This window comes from Taurulus bubalis (assembly GCF_910589615.1).
Source record: "Taurulus bubalis genome assembly, chromosome: 1".
Classification (NCBI taxonomy): domain Eukaryota; kingdom Metazoa; phylum Chordata; class Actinopteri; order Perciformes; family Cottidae; genus Taurulus; species Taurulus bubalis.
The window spans coordinates 12324979-12340226 of NC_136589.1; the positions used below are offsets into that span (position 1 = coordinate 12324979).

Genomic DNA, 15248 nt, shown 5'->3' on the forward strand with positions numbered 1-15248 from the left:
GGATATTTGCATACATCCTGGCGAAAGTTCTGCCTGACAGGCGTCACTGAGGGCACTAAAATCCTTTTCTCATTAAATTATCGGTATTCTCCATTTCTAACGCTTGGTGGCGCCAAATACAATGTCAGTACCAGCGACTTGCGGGAAGACCCGCCCTGTCTCTGATGCGCTAGAGCCACAATGATCCCAACCGGCAATCCAGGAGGAGCCACGGCAGCTCACGTTTTGTTCCCGTAAACCGAAGGAAGACTACTCGGTCCGAACAATAGTTTTTATTGACAAGTTTCGTAAATTCACTTCTGATCATTTTTAAAAAGGGCAATAAATTAACTGTGTGCATTTTACATTTCACTCTATGGGTGATATTTTAGTTGTTTATGTTTTACTCTAATGTGCTTGGAACCAAAACAATATATTCCACAATTATTTCCCTATATTGTGCAATACCACATATAATTTGTAATAAAGCTTTTGCCAAGTTAATTCAAGTTAAAAGGCACAATGAGGAGGATCTTCTCCCCTCCAAAAAAAACATATTCTGGATCATCACTTAAGTGTGTGGTGATCCTGCTCTCCATCTGGATTTTCTTATGTTGTTGTGTTACAGATGTTTCCGGAGGGCAAGCTCTCTAAAAATTAAATAATGTAGCGACCAGGTTACCAGATTGTGAGCATGCATCCGAGAGGAAGCTACAAAATAATAAATGTTCTAAAAATGTCTAAATCGCGATTTGAAAAAGTAATTATCTGATTAAGAATAAGTAAACGCGAATCTGACCAGGCATCTGCACATTTTCCACATTTGTCACTACAGAGACTTCAGTCAATACCCAAAAAGTGTTGAATTTCAACTCCTATAAAGGCAAGGCAAGTTTATTTGTATAGCACATTTCAACAACAAGGCGATTCAAAGTGCTTCACATAAAACCATTAAAAGCATCAAAACATAATGCAGATTTAAAAACAGTAAAGAAAACATTAAAACAGTCAAAAAGCAAAATAAAAGTAGAAAAAGCAACAAAAAAAGTTGAATAAAAGTTGCAGTGCAGTTTAAGAAATAAAATGCAGTAGTGAGATGAAAGGAAAGAATGTTCAATATATTCAATACACCTAATTGTAAACATCCATGTTCCCTTTTTATTGCACTCTGTTTCATGTTTATCGTTAAATGTTTTTTGTTAAATGTTTTGCACCTCCCGCCAGGACAAATTCTATGTGTAAACTTACTTGGCAATAAATGGTTCCGATTTTGATTCTGATGAATTAGCAACAAGTAATAAAAGTAAGTAAAAGGGTAAGAATTGTAAAAGGGAAAAGGAGATCCTTCTTCTTGGTGTGATTTCCTGATTTCCATCACTGATACTAAGCTTTGAATAAAAATGTGTCTTATTGTTATGTTACACTCAGTCTCACCATCACTGATTCATCTGATCGGGAGAGGAGACCCCTAATCAATACCCATGACAGCCATTTGTATTTCAACAGAAAAAAAGATGATATCTGGGGGTGTTATCGGCTTCTCACCATGTTTCTCTTCTCCTGTCGGAGGTTTTCCAGCTTGTTTCCCAGCTGTGGTTTGTTTCTCAGCCAATCATCTTGACCTTGTTTCGCACCTGAGAGTAACTTCCCTGCTTCTGCATTCTGCACAAACACACAGACAAAAGTTAAAGTAACTAAAATAAAAACGCTTACAATTTTCGAAGAGGTGGACATTTTGAGATGCATATGCTTGTATTGCTGAGAGTTGGATGAGAGGATTGCACATGTGTCTGTACATATGAAGCTATACTGCCAAGAGCTGCTTGGCTTAGCATAAAGACCGGAAATGGGGAAACAGCTAGCATGGCTCTGTCTCATGGGAAAAACTATACCAGCACCTCTAAAAGCTCCCTGATTAACATGTTTTATCTCCTTTATTTAATCTCTACAAAAAAAGTGTACAATGACAAGTTGTGATTTTACAGAGCCAGGCTAGCTGTTTCATTTACTTCCAGTCTTTGTGCTAAGCTAAGCTAACCGGCTGCAGCTTCATTTACTGTACAGACAAGAGAGTGGTATCAATCTTCTCATTTAACTCTCTGCAAAAAGAATATTATAATTTTAACTTGGACAATTAAACAGCTGTGCAATACTGCATAAACACTGTATATTTCAAGAACTATTCATATTTAAGTCTTCTTAAAACATTTAGAGCATTTGTTGTTCGCACTGTTGTATGTTTCTTATATTTCTCATTCTTTATTTATTTTTCACTTATATCCTACACAGATATTGTGATATATATTGTAGCATTATGTACATACAATTTACATAGTCCGTTGTTAAGATTTTTTCTTGGTCCTTTGTTTGTATTACTTACAACTAAGCAGTGACATATGTGAGGTTAAAGATTAAACTGAGTCATACAACAGCCTCAAAATCTAAAAATTAAACTGATGGCGTTAAATCAGCCAACATTAACTCACAGTATCTTCTACTCAGGGTTGAATCAATCATAACATTTCACAACTACTCAGCGAAGGAAGAGTGTGTGAAAGAAACGGCTTACCTTCTTCATTAAGTCGCTGTGGCCTCCATAAGTATGTGTAACTACTTGCAGGCTACTTAAATTGAGTGCTTCTGCATGCTAATTTAGGTATTTTCCACTAATCTAAGATAATTTACATATGATTTTAGAAAATGAATTGCAAGGTCTTATCAAGTATCTAGTTCAAATTAGCTGTGCCTCCAACAGATATTATTAAACCCTACTTACACATTAGTGCATCAGTAATAATAATGTATACATATAACACATTCTGCATAATGAGTAGCCTAGTTTTACGTTTGACTCGTCAAGTAGCCTACATTTAGCTAAATAGGATAGATAAATGTATACTTTATTCATCCCCAAGGGGGAATTAGTTTGTCACAGTAGCAAGCAACTTACATAGAAGACACAAAAGAAATATCAGGAATGCAAAATACTCAATATATACAACAAAACAGCAGAGAGTATTCATTTAGGAAATTAGACAATAAAGAAAGTGTAAAAATGGATGGAATTAACGGTGTTTTTTTTTTTGTTTGCTGTAGCTACAACTTATATAAAAGGTCTACATAGGCGTCCTTCTTTAGCCAAATGATAGCAGGACCCTATTGGGCCACCTGTTTGAGTATCCTACATGAGGTTACATGTAAACATGTACAGATAGTCTGTTGTAGCCGGGACAAACAACAAGTTGACAAACAACTAGGTCAAATGCGATAGTGTAAACAAGCCTGTTACCCCGACTTGGCTGCAATCTCTGGAAATTTCCACTGAGATGAGACTGCAGTAAAGCGTTTCACAACAAACGAAAAGCACCTGATCTCACCCTTGTTGGCAGGCCACGCCCACAGAGCAAACCCACTTATTTCGCCGCCTCCCATTGGCTACTCCGAAGGTGTGTCACTCACCCTGGCTCTAGTCGCTGTACATGAAACAGGACACCCTGCCGCTAATACAAGTTTAGAACTGCCCATAAACGCGGAGCATCATTTATAATTCAGAATGTTTCAATGTTTCTGAGAAAAAAAGAAAAGTAAGGTATAATGATCTACTATTGCTCCCAGGTCCTCCTCTTCACCAACTCATGAATATTAAGTAGCTTTAGGAGCAATAAGACCAGCCTCCTGCGCCAGCGCGGTCACATTCAGCATCCAGCAGGGCAACATCTACAGCGCTTTCATCAGACTTTTTTGGGCGGCGTCTGGGATCGTACTGATTTGGACTGGGACGATTCGGATTGGTTTTTTGAAAGAGGAAAAAGAAAAATGGCTTTGAGAGGACCTCTATCCCGTCTTCTCAGACCCCAACTCGGCCACACGTGCCACCAAAGCCGAGCTCAGTCCGTGGCGGTGCTGGGAGCTCCGTTTTCAAGAGGACAGGTAAGAAACGCTTTAGTCCACTTGTTTATTATTATTCTCGTTTTAATTGTAATTTTCAAGTATCCAAATTAACTTATTCCCCGTTTTATTTCAACACAGAAAAGAGGAGGCGTGGAGCACGGCCCTAAAGTCATCAGAGATGCGGGGCTCATCGAGAGGCTCTCCGGTCTAGGTAGGTGAGGACACGGGGATAATAAAGAAGGAGCAGCCGACGCAGCTGCGTTACGTAACACTGGATGGGTGTAACAAGCAGTTCGCCCTGGCAGCGATGAGACCGATTTAGCCGTCTTTTTCTCCTTTTAGCCGGTCTGTTACATCACCCGGAGGCTGTAAATATAAACATCCGACATGTAGCCTAGGAGAGGCGCACGTGCTGTGGCGAACAAAGTGATCCCGGCTTTCCTTTGTATTTGTTGTGTTGGAATATTACAAGGACAGAACATTAAGGCATTTAAATGGAGTATAAATCCCCATTTAGTAGCACAAACCAGTTTTGTTTGTGTATATTTAGTTTTGCAAGAAGTAGAACGATCAAGCAATGGCGACTACAGTTTCATTCAGTCCCGGCGGGGGCATCTCTTAAAACGATTGCCGGTACAAGGGCGAGACTAGCATGAAGTGGCGCTACTCTGGGTCGGCACACGGGTGTCTCATTTGTACATGTTTGATCCACTCCGGTTGCCACATGTCTGTCTGTCTGTCTTAGACATTATTGTCTCATGTTGTCACATGGTGTAAAGGGCGTAGAAAGAGGACAGGCTGCGGATGTATTTCCACTCTGTCGCCACCACAGTCTTCCCCCACAACATGTAGCCCAATAAACAACTCTTTGTTGTTTTTGTTATTTAAATCTTCCGTTGTCAACCGAAAGCTCTCACGCGGGAGGAGCCGGCTGTCTTTGAAAGAGGACACCTCAGACGGAAAGAATCCGTTATTCCTTTAAGCGGGTCACCGGGGTTGCATTGTGTTGGAAAGGTCACGCCTATACACGTAATAGAAAGGAGATTTAAGATACAGATGACGGTCACGGAAGGAACACTTAAAAAAGAAAGAAGCGTCTCTATAAAGTCAGCCAGCCAAGGATACGTAGTCTCTTTTGAATACCAAGGACACACTGAAGATTGCTTTGGTACTAAATAATAAAATAGGTACAATAAAGTGCTTTTTTTAATTATCATGTAATCTTGACAAATGCCAATGTTTATGTGAGCCTAAAAGTAGTTTCTTTACATTTCTCCTTAAAAAAATAATAATAAAAATGGACATCATACACCTACTAATCTACTAGTAGGCAGGATTATACTACAAGAAAAGGAAAAATACTATGGCCTTTGACTTTGACAAGGTCCAGGAGATCCTCAAGTGTTGCCTGTTGACTCCACAGAGGATTTAAACTTGTATGTTCAGGTTACTATAAATATACACTTTACCACAGTCAAAGTATAAATATCATTACACCACTATGGAGGGGAACACACTTACTTTAAACTCACTGCTGCACCTTCCATGAGACACAATATTAAAAATTACCCCTTGTACAATCGATCATATAGGTGTGTGACAGCGGGTCAAACTGGATCTGCTCCTGTGTTACAGGAAACCGGTGTGAGCGTTGCATCATTTGTAATGGCACGTCTGATCCCCGAGAAAGCATTTATTAGAAATGCATATATTTTCCTGCAGTGTATGGCGGTCAACTATAACACATTCTCCATGCAGATAACAGCACCTAATACGTTGAAATATTTATTTACAGTTCTGTCCCATCAGAAAACAGTGAATAAAATCCAATTAAGAATTTATTAAAAGAAAGACTAATTTTGGATTTCTGATATATTTTGAAAGCGACTTCTTTGCTATTCAATTATTCAGCAAGCCTGCTGCTATGACAGCCTTTTAAAATGTTTATTGTCATGCAATAGATGCTCCCTGTTGCATCAAGACAGGGGCTATTCCTGTCCCGGCTAGGAATGGTAATGAACTGCATTGGTTTCCCTTAGATCAGCAGTGTAACGCCTCACTGCCATCAAGGATCACATTGCCAGATGAACCCCCAATATGGCATATCACATCACTTGTTTACTTCGCAGTCAATGTCCTAAAGCGGTGGAAATGTTTCGGTATTCAGTGCAGGGCTACTCGGCGCAGGGCGGCTGAAACCTGAGCTGACGTGGGAAATGGGGCAAGTGGAAAGTGCTCAGTCACTAATGTTCGTTGAATGAATCGGCCTCCTCAGCCTGCAAGGTAGACCGACGTGTGTTTAAAAATCGAGGAAAGCTACGGATTTATGTCGGCTTTTCAACCGAAGCGGTGCACCTGCAGTATTTAAAGCACAAACGTTTCCTCAAAACAGATAGCAGGGTAGTGTCCTCACACAATTAGACAGATTGTCCTCCAGGTTTAATGCAACAGCCAGTGTGTCCACCAACAGTCGTATGTTCTTGTGTACAAACTCTGAACCCTTTCTTTCACTTGTAAACTTCACCAAAAGAGTGACTCTGCTAAATGTCTTAAGCCTTTCCTCATTATGAAGGGATTCAGAGTGTGTCTGCATCTAATTTTTTTTTTTTTAGATATCGAAATTAAACAGTCTTTGTAATCGTTGGACCCTTCTTTGTGTTTAGACTACTCTGTCCACGACTTCGGCGACCTCAACTTCCACCACCTTGAGAAGGACGAACCCTACATGGACGTCAAGTTCCCTCGCACTGTGGGCGCGGCAAATAAAATGGTGTCTGGCGCAGTGAGCAGAGCAGTCGGTGCTGGACACACCCTCGTCTTGCTCGGAGGTGATCACAGGTAATGTTGTCATAAAAAGTATACAGCAGTACAGTATTTAAGTGCCCAAAGGAGTCTGTCATTTTACTATGTGTGTAAGGTAGGACTCCCTTACAAATAAATCCTCTCGTCCTCTGAATTCAACGGATACAAACACAAGATATTTATAAGCCTGTCCTTCTCATTTCAAAGCCTTGCTATTGGATCGGTGGCAGGCCATGCCCAGCAGTGTCCTGACCTGTGTCTCATCTGGGTCGATGCACATGCTGACATAAACACGCCGATGTCTTCTCCATCAGGAAACCTTCACGGCCAGCCTGTGGCATTCATGCTCAAAGAGTTGCAAGACAAGGTGAACCCTCCTCAAAACAAGCAACTGTCTATAACTTGATGATAATGCATTTTATTAAGGAAGAGCTACTTGACGACACTTCACCAAGGGGATGAAATATATAAAAAGTAAACCGGTTAGAGGTTCAAAGCCGACTTTAAAAAGTGTATTTTAAGGGCTTTAATTTGACTTGTTTTGATGAAGGTAGAGCATATCTAACGTACAGCTAAAACTAGAATCCTGCAATTTATTGCCTTGGGCCGAACAACGCCTGCTGACTGTGATATAATCACAACACGTCCCAGCCTGCAACACTGACACAACTTTCCTCTTATGCAAACATGAACAGATTATGATATAATGGGCTTCAAAAAGTTTTGAAAATAAATGCAAAATCATCTAATGTTGGACTTTTTTTTCCTGTACCCATCTATCTATCTATCTATCTATCTATCTATATCTATATATCTCTCTCTCTGTCTCTCTGTCTCCCACAGATGCCAGCTATCCCAGGCTTCTCCTGGACAAAGCCATTCCTCTCCTCGAGGGATCTGGTCTACATTGGGCTGCGGGATGTTGACCCCGGAGAGCAGTAAGCACACACCATCAACCTTTACCTAATGTAACTTCATTCTCCCTAAACGCACTGTGGAAATGGCTCCTGACGTTTCTGATTTTGTTTATTACAGCCACATCCTGAAGGACCTGGGTATCCAGTACTTCACCATGAGGGATATCGACAGACTCGGCATCCAAAGGGTCATGGAAGTCTCTCTTGACCATCTTTTGTCAAGGTAACAGATTATACTCCCTTACTGTTCAACTTCTTAACATGTTTAATAGTTTAACATACTTAACTTCCACTAAATGTTTTTGTTAATTATTGCTCATGTCGGAGTTGACGTGAACCTCAAATTCACACTTTAACTGTCTCACCTTGAACAGAAAACAGCGACCGATCCACTTGAGCTTCGACGTCGATGCATTCGACCCGTCTCTGGCTCCGGCCACAGGAACACCAGTGAATGGCGGTTTGACCTACAGGGAAGGAATCTACATCACAGAGGAAATCCATAACACAGGTACAGATTACCACAAACATGGTCGCATCATCCTAAAGAGGCAGCTTCACATAAGCTTATATCGTCTGTTTTCGTTCCTCTCCTTAGAGCTCTTTTATCGTCACGTTTTAATGTCTAACTTGTGACTGTGTTCAGGTCTGCTGTCAGCCATGGACCTGGTGGAGGTAAATCCAATGCTGGGGGCCACCCCTGAAGCGGTGGAGGCCACAGCCTCGCTAGCGGTGGACGTCATCGCCTCTTCTTTGGGACAGACGAGAGAAGGCGCTCGCGTATCCATCGATGAGATTCCCTCTGCGAAGGTCGACACGGAGCAGCTTCGCCTCTGAGAGCACGAAGCACAGCTTTGAACTTTACCGGCATCATCCCTGAGCATTCCACAATTCTGAATACAAGACTGTATCGAATAGTAGCCAAAACGGTTTTGTTTTTACGTTTCATGAAGAAAACTAACTTGTGTCTGAATTCATTAATCTTCAAAAAGGGCTTTACAGATTTTAGGTAAAAAGCTCACACTGATAATGCTCAGACTAAAGTATTGATGGTTATAGTGTTAATTGAAATACCAATACTAATCCATTTGGCTCCTGTATCTAATAAGGTAAGTGTTAGTTGACACAGTTGCCACATATTTATTAAGCGTTTGGTTTCAAAGAAAATGAACCTGCCTCAGAGGTATGATGAACTAAGTTTGATTTAGTTTGAAACCCACCGTCTAACGTGGACTCTCACAACTGTTTTGTGGCTGTGTCAGTTACTAAAAATGATGGGTTTGCACTTTGGACCAGCTGTGGTTACTGTATTTTCTTTAGAGTTTACTTTTGTATTTTCACTATGAACCTAGCAGTACATGTATTATCATCCAGCTTTGATTCAAAATGCTGGAAAAAAAACTATTTGCATTTAGGTTTGACCTGATCTAATGTTTGACTTGATGAGGCCACTGAACGACTCCTGTCCTTGCAACAAAGAGTTTATACAGTAGTTTGGTCTTCCATAAATGTGATGGCAATTTGTATCTGTGTAAATGTGTTGTATTTCCTCTTAAGTTTGTTTCATTCTATTTTATTACTACAACTAAGTACAAAGTAAACTGAGGCTGATGGGAATGCCATTAGATGTCCTAAACCAGAGAGTTGGACAAAACAACTTTGACCTGATGGGGCAAAAACTATCTGCAAAGTTGCAATTTTGGGGCTCAAGGGAAAGGGTTGCCTTTTGTTTCCATTGGTGGAAATCATTTAACATAAATAATAGTGACAGCCAAATGTTCACCACGAAACAAATGTTTTAAAAAAAGTATTTGTTGCATTTAAATATGGCTGCTACAGTCAGATGGGGATCGGAACGGTGCACATAGGTTTACTCCAAGCGCACAGGCATCAATTTTAGAGACAACGGTGATGGAAATTAATTAGTTTGACTGTGCATTGAAAAGTTCAGCCAAACCTGTCAACATCGTGAAATGTGCAAATGTCATTCAACACTCAAAGAACCAGAGGAATGGGACGAAAAAAGTCTTGGGGTCAAAGCATTCCTGGCATCTTTGAGCTGGACGGTAAGTTATACTGCAAAGCCTTCACAACATACACATGACATGTAAACATGTCACACTTTCATTATTAAGCTTACTTTGTACCTGCACAGTATCTTAATTAATAAGGTGAAAAAAAAAAAATGGCACCCATGTTTTCCCTTTTGGCAAACAAAAGTTGGCAACCACCGTTTAGTTAGTGGTGCGCCCTGAATTCATTCTGAATTGACGTTGAGTGCGTTTACCAAATTTCTTGGCCCTCCATCCAATAGTTCAGATATTTCACAAAAAAACCTCAGTGTTGTGCAAGCATTACAGGAAAAGGATCACCTAAGTCAGTAGGGTTCATCCTCAGGGAACATGGAATGTCTTTACCAAATTTCATGGCTGCAATGTGTAGAGCCCCGAGCAAGGCTGAAAAATGATGCAGATATATGAAAGAAATAATAACCAATGTTTCGACTTGTATAAATTGTTATCAGTGTTGCTGGCATCATAGTTAGATTAATGATTAGTTTCAATTGTATAACATAAATTACAATTTACATGCAGTAATAAAACTATAGTATTTACTGCTAGCAACAGCACAAACGTTGTACTTTATTTGTTGTGTTTGAAGGCGCGAAAGCAATACGTCAGAAAAAGCAAAACCAGATTCACACGCTTCTTTTGACTCCACCCCCACCTGATCCACACAAGCAGGCCAGCAAACATGTTTTCGTACTTGACACCACTCTAGGAAGGCATGATATCTATGCGGAAGAAAAACATTGTGGCAGATGTTCCACTTCAGGAACACGACACTAAGAATAACCTTATCGTTATTATTTAAGAATTCATTTCATAGTAACAGGTGCTGTTTACCCAGCACTAACCTGGTCTCGGGCTTCAGCCTGTAACACATTTTGGTGACGTCGGCTCCACAGCGGATGTTTTTCTCACTTTGATTGACTGCCGTCCCTGGAAATACTAGATACATTGCAAACCGAGATTTAAGATTAACTTTAATGATGTAGAGACAATCAGGAATACTGAAGCTTTTTCTCAGATTGATTTTTGTATTATACAGCGATTAGACAACATTATTAACTGTTACGGTGCATGTATTAAGAGTTTACACACATTTCTAATTCACATCTCTGACTGACAAAATGTGGCCTCAGTACTCAGAATTGGAATAATGAGCTAAATACAACCATTTGGATACGGGGGCATGATGACACAACAACAAAATTCTATTGGTGCCATTTCATCAAATACTGTTGTTTAGTATTTTAAAAGATAATGGCACGATACAATTGTCTCAAGATCTAATAATTAAGTATCCCCTTCTGAGAATGTATAAACCTGCCAGAACTGCATAGCAAATGTCGATCAGTGACATTTCACAGGGACAGTGAAGGGAGAATCTACACATGCAGAAGAAAGTCGATCGTACTCAAGCTTGAATGAATCCTGACAGAAAATTCGTACTGAGGCTGGGAGCAGGCAGCACACAAGTCCATTATGTCATCCTGCAGGGCATCAATGGCATAAACAGTCTGATTAAGCAGTGCAACTCTCAGGTCACAGTTTATGTGTGGAGTTTCTGTAGGTTTGGTCCATTAGCAGGTTCAACAATTAGTCATTCTTGTCAAATTAACTTTGCCCGCCAGTGGACAGTCCCCCGTAAGTAAAGGTTCACTTTAGGACTGAACCTTCTCAATGTCCTTATTTAGTCACAGAAACAGGCGGCTGAATGCAGCAGAGGAGCATTATTGCTACTTGATAGTCAGTGGAGACAGATGTAGAGAGTCTGGGTTTGCCCTGGATCCAGAGCGTAAGTTTGTTTTTCGGATGGTTTAGTTTGCTCATCATCGGAAGAACTTCAGATAAATCACGGCACCCAGAATGGCCAACTCCATTATAATGATGACACCTAACAGCAACTTGTTCGTTACCAGCCTACGGAAAAAAACAAGATGAAAGCCAACAATAAACAGATGGTCATCATTCCATAAACATTGATGATTAATCAAGAACATGTTTATGGATTAAACAATTATTTGGTTAATTGAGAATATTTAGGTTAATCAGCTCGATAACAAAACAAACAAAATCATTAGTTGTATTCAGAAATGCATTAATCAGCCAATCAGAATATTTTATTTTTCACCAAAGCCATGTTTTAGTATAATCAATGTGCACCATTTAGGTTTGTTAATACAGAAAAACATTACACAAGCTAGCTACAGAGACAGAAAGACCACACATATGGGAAAAAGGCCGATAAAAGAACAGAATAGATCAAACTGACTCTTAGTATCCAATCATTTAGTGCATCGATAAAAAAAGAAGAAAAAAAAGTCACCATCCTCAGGGGTAGAACTTACCGCCGTGACATGGCACGAAGAATTTTTCTACTCCGACTGAGGTTCTCTCCGGTATCCACCAACTTCGAAATAAACAAAAAACAGATTAGATTGAAAAAATGGCCTGAAAACAACAAAATCCTTTACCTTTACTTATATTAAAGTTAAACAAAATAATTTAACCATTATAGGTCATATCGACCCAAATCTGAGCTGCACCACTGAAACAAGTGACTAAACTGCCAAACAAACAGTATCAGCCCTCAACGGATTAAAACTGATGGAGCGTCACAATTCCATCCCGTGCCGTAGCATAGTAACGGTCCACAGCTCACTCTGGTTCTGGTGCGGTCCAGCTGCTCCCTCTGCCCCCCGAGCTCCTCGATGATATCTGTGCCGATCTGATCTGTCTCAGCGGCGATGCGCTGACTCCGTTCAATACTCTGGGTGGCATTGGTCAGAGAGTCCGTGCCCTGGAGCAGCAACGCTCTCTGGGATTGCTGCAGTGTCTGCATAGGTGGGCAAAAATGGCAAACCAACCAGAGTAAATTATATATTTTGTGACAGAGGAGCAAGAAAAAAAATCAGCTATTTTTACTCCTGAGAGGGTTATTTGGCAGTAAAATGTCCATGTCAGTGTGCCAACCTTTCTTCAAACGTCTAAAAAAAATTAATTGATTTCCTGCACTTCTACAGATTGTATTTGTACAAAAAGGAGACCTGCACTTCTTGCTCTCAATCTGTGAGACTGAAAACCAAAAGATACACTTTCTACTGATATTTTGGATAGCTGAAATATTTCCTTTGAAGTTTGATAACCCTCATAACGAGATGAGTGCTCAAAACATTATTTATAACATATCAAAGTCGACAGCCACACACTCACACTTTGATGGTTTTGTGACGAATAGATGGCCTGATGACTTCCCTCTGATGTCTGGAAAGACGAACCAAAGCCAGGAGCAGAGTTTTTTATGTCCCTCTGCAGCTTGCCCAGATCCCGCCGGTACATGCGCAGCTTGGTACTCATTGCATTTCGGTAGGTGGAAGGTGCCGCACGCAGTTCTTCTTCCATTCCTTGTAACTGGACACGGAAAAATAAAATTGCTTGTGAACCCATTAGCGGTGACGTATGCAGAGAACATTGAAGAAACAACTAGATTAGGTTATGCTCTTTTTAATCCCTGATTACCAAAATGGACCAGTTTCTCACTAGTTCCACTACCAGTAAAAATAGTTTAGGCCCCAGAAGAAGCAAATATTTAAAACTTCCACTACCGTTCAAAAGTTTGGGGTCACCCAGACAAATTTTCAGTTTCTTCGCAATTTCTCGCATGGAATAGCCTTCATTTCTTTTTCTGGCAATTTTGAGAGTATAATCAAACCCACAAATGTGATGCTCCAGATACTCAACTAGCTCAAAAGAACTCCAGTTTAATAGCTTCTCTAATAACTGTTTTAAGATGTGCTAACATAATTGCACAAGGGTTTTCTAATCACCCATTAGTCTTCTATGCGATTAGCAAACACAATGTACCATTAGAATACTGGGGTGATAGTTGCTGGAAATGGGCCTCTATACACCTATGTAGATATTTTATTAAAAACCAGAATAGTAATTTACCACATCAACAATGTATAGTGTATTTCTGATTAATTTAATGTTATCTTCATTGAAAAAAACAGTGCTTTTCTTTGAAAAAATAAGAAAATTTGTAAGTGACCTCAAACTTTTGAACGGTAGTGTACATTTAGTCTATGTCCCCACAGTGTTGCATGACAGGAGAGAATACTGTTGGAACTTCGATTCTGAATTTGTTTTCAAGTCGAGAAAAGAGTAAGTGACCATCACTCGTTATTGAAACACAAATGGCGCAATGGTGCTCTAAATATTGTGGGAACCAGTTTTTCTTTGAGCCCTCTGCAGTCTACTCAGTAGTTACATTGACTGTGTTTGAACTGTGATTTGTCGGTCCATAATATGTTCAGCGAATATTCCCTGATCCAGTTCCAATAGTAGTAAATCTTCTATTTCTATTGTGATGTTTGAATAATAGCGTTGCTAAAGCAACCTACCTGATCATATTCCAGTTTCTTCGAGGCATTTTGTGCACTTGGCACTGAAAGAGGAACCTTATCTGCACACATTTTGATGCCAAGCTTTCAGTTTCTTTTACCAATGACAGGTGATTTCTTCTATTCTGATTGAACTGTTGTCTCTTTCTGCCCGTCATATTGTCAGTGTGGTTAAACAATCATACATTGTTTTGTTCTCCACACATACAAAACATTCCTTTTTTGTTTTGCAAACCAGTCATCCAAAAAAGCATCAATTAGGACTTTCTGCAACCTTGAAAGACAATTCAAAACATATAGAGCAGCCCTGTCCAGATTTTAAAGACTTTTAAACGATAATGCATGTGTTTATCTTTGTCGTCCCTGTTTTTAGCTATATTTCTATTTATGTCTTCCTGTATGTGTTCCTGGAACTGTGAGCAAGTACATTGAGGACAACTCCAAACATAAGTTAAAGTTACTTGGCCAGAAAAACTGCTTCTGATTCTGTGTCAACATCTTAAGCCGTTTAAATTTAGAAAAAGCAGGCCCATTTCCCCCAAATGTCTGCTAATTTCGTTGTGAGTGACGTTGCGTGAAGCTTTAATTGAAGTGCGTATCGTTAGCTAGCAAACAAACAAACAAACAAACGGGAGCGCGGCTCACCACTTCATCAGCCTCCCCCTGTCTCTCATCGAAGGTCCTCACCAACTTCTTCCTTTCCTCTGTGGACACAAATACATTTTCAGTTTCACAGTACAGGTGACATCCTTTGAGAAGTATTGTAGTACAGTTAACCAACACAAGCTGGTGAAACAACATGGACTGTTTACCTCCGTGACATTTCAGAGCTCTCTCTGGCATTAGCTTGAGTTCATCATACAGTGATTTATAGATTTCTTGCAGTTTCTCGAATTCCTCCGACGACGACATTGTGATGCCTTATAACATAAAAAGCTGCCTTTCCCGAGGAAGCTACTTGGTCTTTTGTCGTAAAGTGCAAAACTAATCAGAGACACATCAACTTTAAGTTAATCTACTGTTTTGCTTTCACGTTAATCAGGTGCCCGGGACTTCCGCGTGATGGACCTCGTGATCCAGTGTCTAAAACGCCAGACCAAAAGTCAAACCAAACCGTGGTTGTTTTTTTAAACAAGAAATAACAGGCTGAAAGTAACATTGCAAATAAAAATACAGCATGCAAAAATGAT

The 15248-nt window shown here is 40.0% G+C and overlaps 2 protein-coding genes across 2 annotated transcripts; one reads left to right on the top strand and one right to left on the bottom strand.

Moving 5' to 3' along the window:
* Nucleotides 1–3699: 3699 nt before the first annotated feature.
* Nucleotides 3700–9113, top strand: arg2 (arginase 2). Its single transcript, XM_079215432.1, has 8 exons — nucleotides 3700–3909; nucleotides 4009–4081; nucleotides 6534–6708; nucleotides 6880–7039; nucleotides 7516–7610; nucleotides 7708–7812; nucleotides 7964–8100; nucleotides 8236–9113. Exons 1-8 carry the CDS (start codon nucleotides 3796–3798, stop codon nucleotides 8424–8426), a joined length of 1050 nt encoding a protein of 349 aa, XP_079071558.1. The 5' UTR covers nucleotides 3700–3795; the 3' UTR covers nucleotides 8427–9113.
* Nucleotides 9114–10429: 1316 nt separating this feature from the next.
* Nucleotides 10430–14944, bottom strand: vti1b (vesicle transport through interaction with t-SNAREs 1B). Its single transcript, XM_079221886.1, has 6 exons — nucleotides 14871–14944; nucleotides 14704–14762; nucleotides 12869–13066; nucleotides 12318–12491; nucleotides 12004–12065; nucleotides 10430–11575 (listed from the first exon to the last, which is right to left on the bottom strand). Exons 1-6 carry the CDS (start codon nucleotides 14899–14901, stop codon nucleotides 11485–11487), a joined length of 615 nt encoding a protein of 204 aa, XP_079078012.1. The 5' UTR covers nucleotides 14902–14944; the 3' UTR covers nucleotides 10430–11484.
* Between the last annotated feature and the right edge of the window lie 304 nt (nucleotides 14945–15248).